Source organism: Eublepharis macularius, chromosome 9 (genome assembly GCF_028583425.1).
Source record: "Eublepharis macularius isolate TG4126 chromosome 9, MPM_Emac_v1.0, whole genome shotgun sequence".
Taxonomy (NCBI): domain Eukaryota; kingdom Metazoa; phylum Chordata; class Lepidosauria; order Squamata; family Eublepharidae; genus Eublepharis; species Eublepharis macularius.
Window position 1 is genome coordinate 16407453 of NC_072798.1, and position 13469 is coordinate 16420921.

At 43.9% G+C, this 13469-nt stretch overlaps 1 protein-coding gene across 7 annotated transcripts in view; it reads right to left on the reverse strand.

The window, feature by feature from the left end:
* Positions 1–13235, reverse strand: part of PLEKHA5 (pleckstrin homology domain containing A5) — a 242630-nt gene extending 229395 nt beyond the window's left edge. For all 7 annotated transcript variants that reach the window (XM_054988048.1, XM_054988047.1, XM_054988045.1 and 4 more), the window contains exons 1-3: positions 13124–13235; positions 12916–12992; positions 6360–6417 (exon numbers count right to left, since the gene is read on the reverse strand). In XM_054988048.1, the coding sequence (XP_054844023.1) occupies positions 6360–6417; positions 12916–12992; positions 13124–13215 (227 nt within the window). In that variant the 5' untranslated portion in view covers positions 13216–13235. The remainder of the gene's footprint in view (positions 1–6359; positions 6418–12915; positions 12993–13123) is intronic.
* Positions 13236–13469: the final 234 nt, after the last annotated feature.

Here is a 13469-nt window from a genome sequence, read left to right on the forward strand (position 1 = left end):
CAAAACACTGCTATAAGTTGATGAGCCTGCCTTGAATATAATATAGATTAGATTTTAAATGGCTTTCTGTGGTGCCTTAACAATCAGAAGCAGCGCATCCCCAACAAAAAAGAGTCCTTCTCCGGGCAACTTGAGAAGCTGCTTTAAGTGGGCCACAATACTGGATTTTTCACACAGCTTTCACTGTTTAGAACTTTGGCAAACATAAATAAGAGCCAACGCGTATAGTGAAGTAGATAAGTAAATCAACCACTACAACAATATAAGCACTGAAGACCCTAGCAGCTTTATTAACTCAGGTGCTGAACTGAGTGAAGCACAGGACCTGTCAAGAAAACTTCATTATGAAATGCCTCTCAAGGTATGTTTCAACCCTGGGAAAATACAAGGTGTTAACATGCTTTAATTAACAAGTTATTTCACAAGGATTGCCAACTGCCAATAAACGCAACAAATAAGGAAGCCAGATAAGTGTGGGGCAATAGGTGCTCTTCATCTCAACTTGAAGAACCAACACAAACAAGCATACAAACAAACCCCAGGTAAAGACCATGTCAAGTCAGTATCCCACCATTTTGGTACTACTGTGGCTACCACAGCTGTACGGTACTGGCTTCGTGATGAGATACAGGTGACTTATGCTTCCCAACTCTACAATGCGCCGTTTCTGACAGGTCACTTCCCTCGAACTCAAACAACTAAGGGGGAACATAACCATGTTAAGACCCAGCAGAGAGTCAAGTCAAAGTTCAATTCAGGAAGACCGAATATACTACTCAAATGCAACCAGAGACTTTAAGCCTTGGTTCAAAACTACAAGGCCAACACTGCCAGGCTAAAAAAAAAAAAATCACCTGCAAGAAGGAAGGAGCTCTTCTTCCTTCCCTACTGAACAGCTTCTCCCCAGAAGAAGTCTGGCTGGTCTGTGTGGCAGCTGCTGTTAGACCAGGATGAGGTGTGTTGACAGTGATTCCCTGGTGGCAGCCACTGGACCTGTCCCTTCTCCTTCAGAGGGCATGATAGTAGGGGGGGGGGCAAGGTTCAAGATGCATGTTTTGAGTCATATATCCTTACATCCAACTTTTAAAATAAAAAATAAATTCCATCATTGAAACAAAAATTAGTTTAATGCATTATAAAGGGAAGCCAACATTTCCTGCATAATGCTGATAAATGTTAAGATGATGGACTTTCCACGCTTCAACGCTATTATATTACCTTAAACTTTAAACATGGTGTGCTAATGGAATTCTCACACCTAGTCTTAACTGCTACCCAATTATTCAGTTTGGTCGCAATTCTTTTTTTAAAAGCTAGTAATCAAAAGTATTTAGCTTTTCAATACTGGAGGTAGCTATTGTTTCCGTTAGAATTTAATCAGAGTTTTAGTTCCACAGAAGATTTTCCTTTTAACTCTTTCCACTAAACTGCAGTGCTTCTATATCCTTTCACTAATCCAAGTTACAATAACATTTGAAATCCTTCAATAAGCTTGTTAAACACAAAATGATATCACAACCGTCAGACAAAACCTTATTACCTAAAGCAAACAGAACTCTATTTACCCATCTATGTTTTAGAGTGTGCATTCCATTTATAATTAGCAGAGAACCAACATCAAGTAGAAAACATAATACAGATAGCAGTCACCCCACCCCAGTATGGAATACTATAAAGACAGTCTTCTAAATGAATTACAATTTCAATATGTCATTTGAAAAACCCAGTATGGCTGCTTAAAATCATGCTTTATGTTCATTTCCTCAGAACCTCAATTAACCAGTATGTTTACTTCATCAAAGCCATAAAAATACAATACAAAATTCAGCAACACACCCATTCAGCACACTAAAGGCTTATTAGAGACACCAGTAAGAGGCATTTTCAAAAGGCTTAATTTCAAACATGGATGAGCATGAAAAATTCCCTACACCAAAAGCCAAATCATTGTGTGTTCTTATTTAACCAGCTTTTTGAGATTACGCATAATATTACAATCAAGTTTCCCTGATTCTGCCCATTCCCCCCGCCCCCCAATCTGGCCTCCGACTGGCATTTCACTTCAACAAAGAAAAATGTTCAGTGACCACATGACAGAAAACACAAGACATGTTAAAACATTGACACCCAACAGCTGAAAAATACTTCCAATATAATTGTACGATGGAGTAAAACATCATTAATTATATCCCCAATAAGAATATGCACAGCGGTCTCTAGAAACTTAGTCTATTTATTTGGGCAACAGCCAGATCTCTCATCAATGAAACACCTTGAGAATGGGTATATGAAGGATCAGTAGATTGCAAAGGATAGCAAACAATGTGGGAACCAACCTGCTCTCCCACCCTTAGCCTCCATCTCCCGGAATCCGGGAGAAACAAACAGAAACAAAAAACAAGGCAAGGGCTCTTACTATCTCTATATTTCACTTTGGTGCTGGACAAGGGGAGGCGGAACCTTGTCAGTGCAAGGTTCCAACTTGGCTGGGCTGTATGTCTTCATCACATCTGCACTCCACACTCATCCCTGAATAGCCTGAGGCAACTTACAAAGCATGGCTTCAGAATACAACTGCAACAAATCAGGCAGACCTTAAGACCAGAAATATCACCCTGCCGCTGGGTTCTTTAAGCTGGAGAGCCAAAAGCCACCTCCAGCTAATACGGGTCAGAGGAAGCTCATCAGGAGACATTACTTCACATCCAGCTGTTGGGACATTCTTGTGCCTGTATGTGAAGCATGTGGCACTGGCCAACCTAAACAAGACTTCTAATCTCATGCAATCCTCTACCACAGTTTTGACGATATACATGGGAGACGTGCAATGAAGGCCCACTTCGTTCTCCAAAAGCCAGATTCATCCAGCCCTTTATCCCTACATTATGGCAAAAATACTGCAGAAAAGCAGAGCATATGCTTCCACAGCAATATTTAGATAATTATTTCAGTGATAACAGAACTATTTGATGTTTGAGTACCATTGGCAACATATTCTTCAGCTTGCAGTTATTATGACAACATCCTGTACTTAAGTCGACATAAAAGCTACAGCACGGCAGGATTAGAAAATTGTTCTTCTCAGACCGAGCAACACAGCGCAGATGGAATTTTTAACTGGTATGCTACTTAGTCCAGAACTTCTCGCTTTATTTCCGTATCACTGCATTTTGTGTTCTGCTGTTGATCAAATAAGGTTGCTTGAGCAAATACCTTACCCTGAAGTGTAATTGCCACAGACCACCAGCTACTGCAGCTATATCTCTCCAGAGTTCAACTATTTATAATGCCATCTTCGTAAATTTACCAAAATAAGCCCTTTAATAATACAACATCTTGGCAAAAGTAGTTCTAGGAAATGATTTAAAACAAGTACACCAAGAAGAACTGCCAAGCAGGATCAATTTGTCCACCTCATTCTTTACTATATACTGGAACTGTGCAGTAGTTGTTCAAGGCGTAAGTGCTTTGTGGGAAAGAGGGGCATCCATTAGGATCAGATCATAAGTAGAGGTGGTGAGAGAGTTCATTCGGCAAGCTAGTCAAACTTTAGCGCTATTCAAACGCTGCTCTTTGTTTTTTTTAAGCCAATCCACGCACTCGTTTCAGAGGACAGGTGAAAGAGGACAATACAAAAACCCACAAGGGACAAAGTCATAGTCTGTAAGTTAACAAGTGTTACCAGAACTTTTGGAATGAGTTTTAGAACTCCTCTGAAGGAACATCGATTCTTTTGTCCTTGGAAAGGCACAAGGGATAAAGCAGAAATTATTAAGCCCTTGAATACTTTTGAGAAATGTGATCACTCTTGTTCAATTAAGTTTACAAGCCTAACATGTTTACTTAAGAGACAAGCCCCATTAAATTTATGCATATTTAGGAACGCAGCCTTAGTAAACGTTTTACTGACCACTCAAACATGATCTGTTTCCAACATCAGTGCGACTACATTACCAAAAGCTGTGACTCACCCAAAGCATTGCAAATAAAATATTCTAAGGAAGGCTTTGTATAAATGCTGGACATTTATATATGACCTCTCCTCAAAACCCTGTTCAAAAGAAACATAAATCTACTACACATTTAAATACACAAGTCATATTTAATGGATATTGTTCTCCCTGTATCTGGGCACTAAATTGAAAAGCCACTTGGAATTTTCTCCAAAATGCTGATAAGCACAAGTTTCAAAAAGGCAATCTTTCAAGGACAAAAGCTAAGACAGGCCACAGGTGTAGCTATCTCTGCTGTTCAATGGGTGGAAGGAGGAACATACAGGTCAAAAGGAGCTGCCCTGAGTTAAGAAGAAAGGTATGGGGGGTACAAATATTTTAATTAATAAACAACAACAGAGAAAGACCAAAAAGCAGAATTGTAATGGCTATTTCTGCTCAAATACTAAAATGGGATGGGTCCAGATTTTTAAGCGCCAGGTGCCAAACTACAACTTCTATCAAGACAAAAATAAATGCTCTTAAAAATAACATCCAATGTAAAACAGCAAGTTGTCAAAGAAAGAGCGGGATACTAATGGCTTCTGAATATTTATTCAGTGCGCTTCCTCCATAATAAAGATAACATACATATTCTTCCATTTGATCCTCATAATCATCCTGTGAGGTAGGACAGACCATGAGAATCAGTGGCCCAGTGAGCTTCAGGGCAAGCAGGGGTTTGAACCCATCTCCTCCGTCAGAGTCCAAGGTACTAAGTACCAGATCTTGTGCATGGCCTCTAGCTCTCATGGGCAGAAAAACTCTCTCCTACAAGGAGTAAACTCAGATCCTATAAACTGCGAGTACAAGTACTTATGGATCTTTCCCACGCTCCCCTAGAAGCCTCCTGAGATCTCCAAAGAAGCTGACACTCAGCACTCTTCCTCACTCTTCTGCCATGAGAGGATCCATCAGTGCAATGGGGAAGTGGGGAAGATGTCCCCCGGTTCCCCTTCTTCACAATGAGTTCATTTTGGCCACAGGGCTCTTGTGGCTCCAAGTGTGACCTTTTCACAGGTCTCAAGAGGGCTGCGTGAGAAAGGAAGAGGCAAGAGGCTCATGATGACTGTCTTCCATGCATGGTTCTTAGGATACACTTTGACATTCCAGTTACTGACCCACACAGCAACATACAAAGCAAGCACACAGCTAGTTTAGCTATTCATCTTCAGACCTTCACCTAACTTTGAGTTTTGCTTCAAATTGTAACAACAGTAGTTAAAAACTTTAAATATTCCAAGTCTCTGAAAATTGGGGCCAAAGCTGTACACAATGCAGCGAAGTAAGCATTTACTGAGAAACAAGGAGTAAATGTCATCATGCCTGTAAAGAGAAATTTTAATACAGACGCACTGATTTATGCACCTAATAACAAGGCTGCTCAAGGATTGAGGAGTCAGCCTGTCCTGGAAGGGGTTGTGCTGCCCCTGAGAGAACAGGTTCATAGCTTGGAGGTGTTGCTGGACCCCAGCCTAGGGCTGGAGGCTCAGGACTCCTCTGCCGCACCCAGCAGCTTTTATCAGCTTCAGCTAATAGGCCAGCTAGGGCCACAGTGATCCATACTCAGAGCACACCCAGGTAAGATTACTGTAACATGGAGCTGCCCGGGTTTCACTGGTCCAAACAACACTAGAAGGGGGCTGCTTACAGGGATTGTATCACCCTTGTGCTGTGCACTGGTTACCTGTTTACTTTGAGGCACAATTCTAAGCGCTGAATTTTACCTACAAGGCCCTAAAAAGAGCTTGGGGTTGCAGTTCCTGAAGATCACCTCCCCCTGAACTGTGTCTAGCCTTCCAGTTAAGAACCACTTTCCAAGCCCTGCTGTCAGCGCCCCCATTGGCAGAAGTGAGGCAGGTGGTGATTGGAAATGGGGCTTTTTCAACAGTGGCATCTCGCCTTTGGCATACCAAGCCCATTGAGGCTTGCCTGGCGCTTAACTTTACAGTCAAAATTGGTGGGGGGGTGGGGTTGAAGTTGGATGAGAGAAACCCAAATTTCTTCTTATCTACAATGTTCACTGGGAAGTTTCAGCAAATCAGCGTTTCTAAACCTGGTTCCTCCCACAGGACTGTTGTATGAATGGAACATGACACTTTCACTAAAGCCACCATCATGCAATTATGTCAGCACGTTCCTGAATCCCATTCTACAAACACTGTAATATGCTTCTACAGCCATTGCAGTATTCCCAATGCATAACAGGTATCTTCATTTATCTGTAAGCTGCCTTGTGGACCAGTTCCAGACCTGACTGCAAGAGATAAACATCTCAAATAAATGAAATGGTAATATGGGACATCAGACTACACAAGAGTACAGCAAAGCATTCCACAACATAGTTCTTGTAGTCAGTTTACTTACTTTATGTAGTATCTTGCCCCTTCAAAAGTATAGGCTTCCTCCCAGCCTGTCGGTAGATCTAGGGGAGAAATAACAGTTGGATCACATGATCAAGGTCCAGGTTGCTGTGCTAAAGGTTCATTAAAAACTGCAGCACATTTTCTCTACAAATGAACTAAAACTGCCGTACCTTTTCAATAACTAAGCCCAACAACAGACCCGACTGTAAAGAACTGAGCCAATAAAAATTTAAATGGTGCAACAAAAACACACATTCCTAAGCGCGCTTACTGAGAAGTACATCCCACTGAGCTCAATGGAACTTAATCTCTCTGAAGGACACTTACAGAATTAAATATTCCTGGCTGCTTTGTATACTACCACACAGGAAAACCAGGTAGTTTACTCTAGCAGAAGTAAATCAAATCAAGACACACAGGTTTAAATGCATATCTTGCATCAGGCCCTGTTCCTACACATGTAAAAGTTGTGCAACATTTAAAACCAGTTTTAAAAAAAAACTGCACACATCCAAAACAGCAGCTGGCTAAGAATCACATCAGAAACCATGTATTATGGCATCTTTATATTAACCAAACATATTCAAATTGCTTTTGCAATCATTTTATAGACCAACCAATAATACAGAGATTTTGTTTTCACTTCTAATGGGGGGGGGGAGCATCTAATTTTTCATTTACTAGGCAGTAAATCACTTGTCACTCTATTAGAGTCCATCATCCTTTTCCATTGAAAAAAAAGAGAGATAACCAGAGGAAAAAAAATGGACTACTAAACTTGTATTTTTTTCACAATAATCACTGCTTAAAATAGCCTAGAGTTCTCTGGTTTTTCCTGCATCATTAATGCATCTGGTCTTGCTTTTTATTATATATATATGTGTGTATAGAGCTCTGATACATAGCATACAATAGAAAACACCTCTGAAATATGTATGTGATAGGCAGACTTCTGGAAAGCTATTTTATGCTAATATGAGCATTTCAAAAACCAGGTAACAGCAAAGTTGTGTGCCGCACATGTATTGTAGCAAACCAATAGTAAATCGATTTAGGAGTCCTTAATCCCTGAGAGACGAGTTCCAAAACTGCAGTTACACAAGGAAGAGTAAAACACTTCCCACATTTGTTCCCATGGAAGAAGAAAAAAAAAAAACACTAGGTCTGGTTGGTGTATTAGCACACTGTGTTATCCAAATATTATCCTAATGCTATTCAAAATTCACCATGCCAACAACCAAGAAAAAAAGCTACTTACCCAACAACAAGACTGATTATTCTAAAATATTTTTTTTTAAATCAAGCTACATTATGAATTATGTTAATAGGCTTTGGCAAAAGTGGCAAGTGCTCAAAGCAGAGCAGAAATGTGCATAATGGAAAGAAAGAGAATACGTTTAAGAGGTGATTAGAAAGAAGCTCAGACCCAGGGGAGAGGCAGAGGCATCAGTTTAAGCACAATGACATGCAGGGAAAGCCACAACATTCCATAGCAAAAGCACTCTCTGCATATCTGACCCGTACCCCCTTCCTGCTGGACTTAAGAGGATTTCCCAATTAACAGAAACACTAATTACCCAGGGTACACCCCTCAATTAACAAGCAACTCTGCTTCCTGCCTCTGAAAAACATCTGGCTATAAAGCATTCCCGGCTGTTCCCTGCAAAAAAGACTAGGAAGCAATATTAAAAACAAGAAACCTCTCCTCCCAAACCATTCCCGGGTCACGTGGAGTCAAAGTGAGAGAGCGCTCCGAAACGTGTAAATAAGAAACCTGCCAAGAGGACGGACCAATGCTCCTAACCTACGCACTATGAGGGAGTCTCTGATCCATCCCTCCTTTCATTTATCCTGATAAAGCATGCTAAAAAATGGAAAACAATTGATTTTCTAAATACCCACCTCTCTCTAGCACTAGCAGCTAGTATGCTGTGCCAAAAGGCAGAGTTTAGATTTCCAGAAAGCTCTGCTTTAAATCCTCCTTTTCCAGCTACCCTCCCCCGCTTCTGTTGCCTGGCCTCTGCTGGGGAGAGGGGGAGAGAAAATAGCCGAGGGATACTGATTATCTCTCCCAGTGCTCTCCCCTAGTCAGTCCTTGAGCTCCTTCCCTCTTTCTACAATCCATCCCACTTTTCCCTGTCACTTAGAAACCAACCATCTCCTATCCTAGATCAAGGTTTCTAAGTGAATATACTTAAGGGGGAATCTATGAATTTCAAAAAACAGCTGACATTAGACGCCAAGCTCTGGAGATGAGGATGGTAAGAGGTATGGGCATGTGATTTCATAGTTTACTCAGTGAGAAAGCTTTATAAAGTATACACAGTGAGTGAGTCTAGAAGTGACTACAGCCGATGAGAAATAAACAGGTTGCAAGCCACTTTACAGATGTAGGTTATAACAGGAAGCCAGGTGGAAAAGGGAGAGGGGGAAAGAGTGTGCGTACACCCACAAGACAACTAACAGCTTGTACAAACATTTCTCTTTTTCTTCTCTCACTGCAGAGGACCCAGCGCTCAACTAGTAATTTGGTGCTGCCGGGTAAATGCAGTTTTTCCCTCCCTCGTTGCCATTAGTTCTGCCACTGAGATCCTGGAAATAGCAACTTCAACATCACTACCGATGCATAATTCCCTGCACAAGTGATAGCACTGTTTATAAAGGTTTAAACTATTTGTCAAGCAGGAAACAAAAAAGGGGTTAAGAACGGATTTAGGAAGCAAGGTGGGAGAGTAACTGTCTACGTTGAAGGCCAGTGAGTCAGGAAAGCATGCCCAATGGCTGCAGATATGGCAACCAAAATGGGTTGAGGACTGCAGTTTAGCAGAGTGGAAGATATATTAGTAAGAACACAGTCTGATTTGCTAGAAAAGGGGGGCAATGCAGAGGTTAGAATCTAGGAATCAACAGGAAAGAGATAAGAGCAGATTTCAACTTTCTTCGTTAGGTTTAACAGTTACAGGAGAGTTTAAGAATGGAAGGCAGAGTGAAGGGCCTGGAAACAAGAATGGAGAACCAGGGGGTAACGGCTAACATCAGTCAACGGGGTGAATAAGGAAACAGAAAACTGACTAAGTTTGCAATGCAAAGCCAAGGAACTGTTAGAAGGTCAATGACAGATATACCTAAGGAAACTACCTGGACATACCAGTGAAGCAACAGGTAATAGGCTGATGGTATTAAGAGCAAACTGGAATTCAGAAAGAGACAGTTTTTGTTAGCTAGGTTGGCATGGAAATAGAGATGAGAAGACAGAAAAAGGAATGTTGAAGAGTCACCTCTTTTAAAGGATGGGGGTGTCAGAAAGAGAGTAGACATTGGTAATCAAATGAGTTGAGATGGTGTGTTTGAGATGAGAGCATTTTCACATGCCACTGTCTCTTATGCACCACATATGAATGTGCTTCTGTAAACAGCCATTTTTAAAAACTGAATCTACATTCTAGCAAACATGGGCTTTGTTTGATATTACAGGTCAAGTTACGCAAAACACCAAAACTAAGCTTCATGTCTGAAAATGTGCTTAATCCCCCACCGCCTAAACTGGATATGACATACTAAGGTCAGATTTAGAAGTTATTGGACATCAGGAGGGGGGGAAAGGGTCTATTGGGAAAGATCAGTTTGCTTTAAGAATGCAAAGATTATGCAGGATTACCGGAGGAGAACTTAAAATGGTTAGAACAATGTATGTACAATAACAGGTCAGTGGGTGAACAGTATAGAGGTTAACTTGATTAAAAGATGAGAAGAGAAAGCAGGAAAGGGTGTGTAACAGTAGGCAATGGCTTGAGAGATCAAATGACATCAGTTGTCAGCACATGGCTGGAAAGGACTTTTGTAGGCAACCAGACAGCTGGCTTAAAGGGTGATGGGGGGGAATGTAATGAAAACAAGGGGATTCTGTGACAAAACTTTTACTTCAGAAATGGAGTAGCCAGAAATGACAGGAATAGCTCAGCTATGTAAGTAACACAAACTGAACATTTCTAAAGGTGCTAAGAATGCAGCATGAGTGATTTGACCAGAGAACATCACTGCCTCTTGTAATATGGCAGAGGATTAAGTGAATACAAAGACATACATATAACCTGAGATTCGCATCCCAACATCATCGTTGCAAGAGATTCTGGTTTGAAATAGGGCAGGCTAGACCTCAAAAGATGTTAATGCGAACCATGGCTAAATGCTAAAGCGGACAGGCATGGACTTTTTTATTTTAAGTGAAGAGGAAGGCTATGCCTTCAGTGGCAAGGCAGTGTGGAAAAAAACTGAACAATCACCTTGGTTAAATGGTGAGGGAAGGGAAGGGAGGGGGAGAATGGGTGGCTGGTGCCTGCTATGAGACCCAAATAAAAGTGTGGAGTCCAGAATTTTTGTTAAAAGGCAACAACCATGAACTGGAAAGGAAGAAATGGTCAGATGGGGAGGGGGAGAACAAACAAGGTGTCAACTAGATTAAAAGTTTCAGGGAAAACAAAGAATAGGGATGGAATAAGTCTACTGTGGAGATGATAGTTCGTAGAATGAGTTGAAGAAAGGCTGCCAACTTTGAACCCTCTTCTCCCCGCCCCTGGCAAAGAAACACATTTTTCTATGCTGGGGGGAGAGGCTTTCAAATACATAAAAAGCAATAGGTTACAGTGGGAGAGCCATAAGGATCAGATGAGAAATCAAACGGGCTAAAGAGGATTAAGGCAAAATACAAGGAAGAGTCTGTAAAGGGTTTTTCATGTGTTAGGAGAAAGGAAAGAAGGAATCAGTACCCAGTTTCAGATCCAGGCGGCAAAGAGCGTGAAATGATGCTTGTGGGGAGGGGGAAACTAGGAAAGGAGTTGGAGGGCGGAGTTTAGCATGAGTGTGGGGTAGCAGCCATGGGGAGGCTCAAGAGTCCATTAAACTGGAAGTAAGGCAAGGCAGGTAAGTACACAGAAGGGTTAGGGAATGGGGTGGTTTCAGGTAGGTGGCTCTGTTGGTCTGCAGTAAAAGAGCAGGATTTGAGTCAAGTGGCCCCTTTGAGACCAACAAGATTTTCAGGCATAAGCTATCCAGAATCAAAGCTCCCTTTTTCAGGGGGGAGGGAGGGGGGAGAAATGGGTCACCATCCCACCCTCCAAAAAAAAACACACTCATTTGCTCAGCAGATAAATAGGGAGAGGTAAGGAAAGAGGAAAAACGAAGCAAGAAGCCCTCCCCTTCTCCGGTATTTATCAGATGGTGGGAACTGAGAGATTTCTTCCTCTCCATCAGGAAAAGGGGGGAGAGCAACAGGCAAGTTGATGGGGGCCTAAGGGAAGAAACACATTTCCCCCCTCACTCACATCCATGTGCTTGTTAGGCAGGTAAAGAATGGGAGAGGAAGGAAAGGCACAAAACTCCCCCCCCCCAATTAGGTTTTGAGTCCAGTGGCACCTTAGAGAGCAACAAGATTTTCAGTGATTTTCAGGATTTGAGTCCAAGGGTACCTTAGTGACCAACAAGGCTTTCAGAGTGTAAGCTTTTGCGAGCCAAATCTCCCTCCTTCAGATACAGGGAAAGACAGCAGCCTCAGTGCCTTGTTTGCTTGCATTCCAGGGCAATTACTGGCCACGGTGTGAAAAACGATGCTGGATTAAACAGAACCACTCGTTTGATCCAGCAAGGCTCTTATTATAGCCTCTTGTTATATTCCAATGCCTAAAGACTCAGGGATCTCCACTCCTCCCTGTATGTGAAGAAGGGAGCTGTGACTCTTGAAAACTCACACCCTTGACAAAATCTTGCTGATCTCTCAGATGCCACTGGACTCAAATCCAAATCTTGTGGATCTCTCAGGTGCCAACAGACTCCAATCCTGAAAAGCTTGTTTGTCTCTAAGGCACCACTGGACCCAAATCCTGAAAATCTTGCTGTCTCTCTGGTGCCCCTGGATTCAAATTCTGAAAAGGTTGTTCTCTCAGGTGCTACTGGATCCCCATCCTGAAAATCTTGTTGGTTTCTAAGGCACCACTGGAAAGAAATCCTGAGATTCTTTTTGGTCTCTCCGGTTCCAATGGACTCGAATCCTGAAAATCTTGCAGTCTCTCAGGTGCCACTGAACCCAAATCCTGCAGATCTGAAGAAGGGTGTTTTGACTCTCAAAAGCTTGCACCGTTGACAAAATCTTGTCAGTCCCCAATGTACCAAGGGACCCAAATCCTGAAAATCTTGGTCAGTCTCTAAGGTACTGCTGAACTCGTCCTAAAAATCCCTGAAAAATCTTGTGGGTCTCTAAGGTGCCAAATCCTGAAAACGTTGCTGGTCTCTAAGGTGCTGCTGGACTCCAATCCCGAAAATCCCTGGAAGATTTTGTGGGTCTCTCCGATGCCGCTGGTCCCAAATCCCGCTCTTCCGCGGCTACCCACCTGAAGCCCCCCCCCGGCCAGGTGCTCTCACCTCACCTGGCAGGTGAGCCCTGAGGGGGCGAAGGGAGGAGAGAGGCGCCGTCCTCCTTCCCCCTTCGCCCCGCAGGCGCCCTCTCCGCCCGGGGCGAGGCGAAGGGAGCGCCGCTTCCTCCCTCCCTCGCTGGCTGGGCTTACCTGGGCTGCGCCGGTGCCCGGTGACCACCGCCTCGCCCGTCAGCGGGTGCAGCCAGGTCGTGCTCTTGGCTTCCTCGCTGAGGGAGAGAGAGAGAGACAGAGAGAGGCGGTCGGTTGGGGCGGCAGGACGGACCCCTCGCCCGCCACCCGCCTTCCCTCAGCCCCCCGCTCGCCTCAGCCCCGGCGGCTCCCCCGGCCCTTCCCTCACTTGATGAAGAAGACGCGGCCGCCGCGGCTGATGCCGAAGCTCCAGCTGGCCGGCAGCGAGCGCAGCCGCTCCGCGCACAGCTCCGCCGCCATGTCCGAGCGCAGCCCGGGCCGGCGCGCGGGCACGCGGAGGAGGGGGGAGAGGGACGCCGCTCGCCCAGGAGAAGCGCGCCGCCGCGCCCCGGCCGAAAGGGCGGGAGGGGAGAGGCAGGGGGAGGGCGGGGCGGCCACGCCCAGCCACAGCCTGGCGGCCAATCGCCGCTGCCTTCCTTCGCCGCTCCTCCCCCCCCCTCAGCTTCGCTCCTCTGCCGCCGCGGGAACGCGCGCTCCCAAGCCCCGCCCGCGGG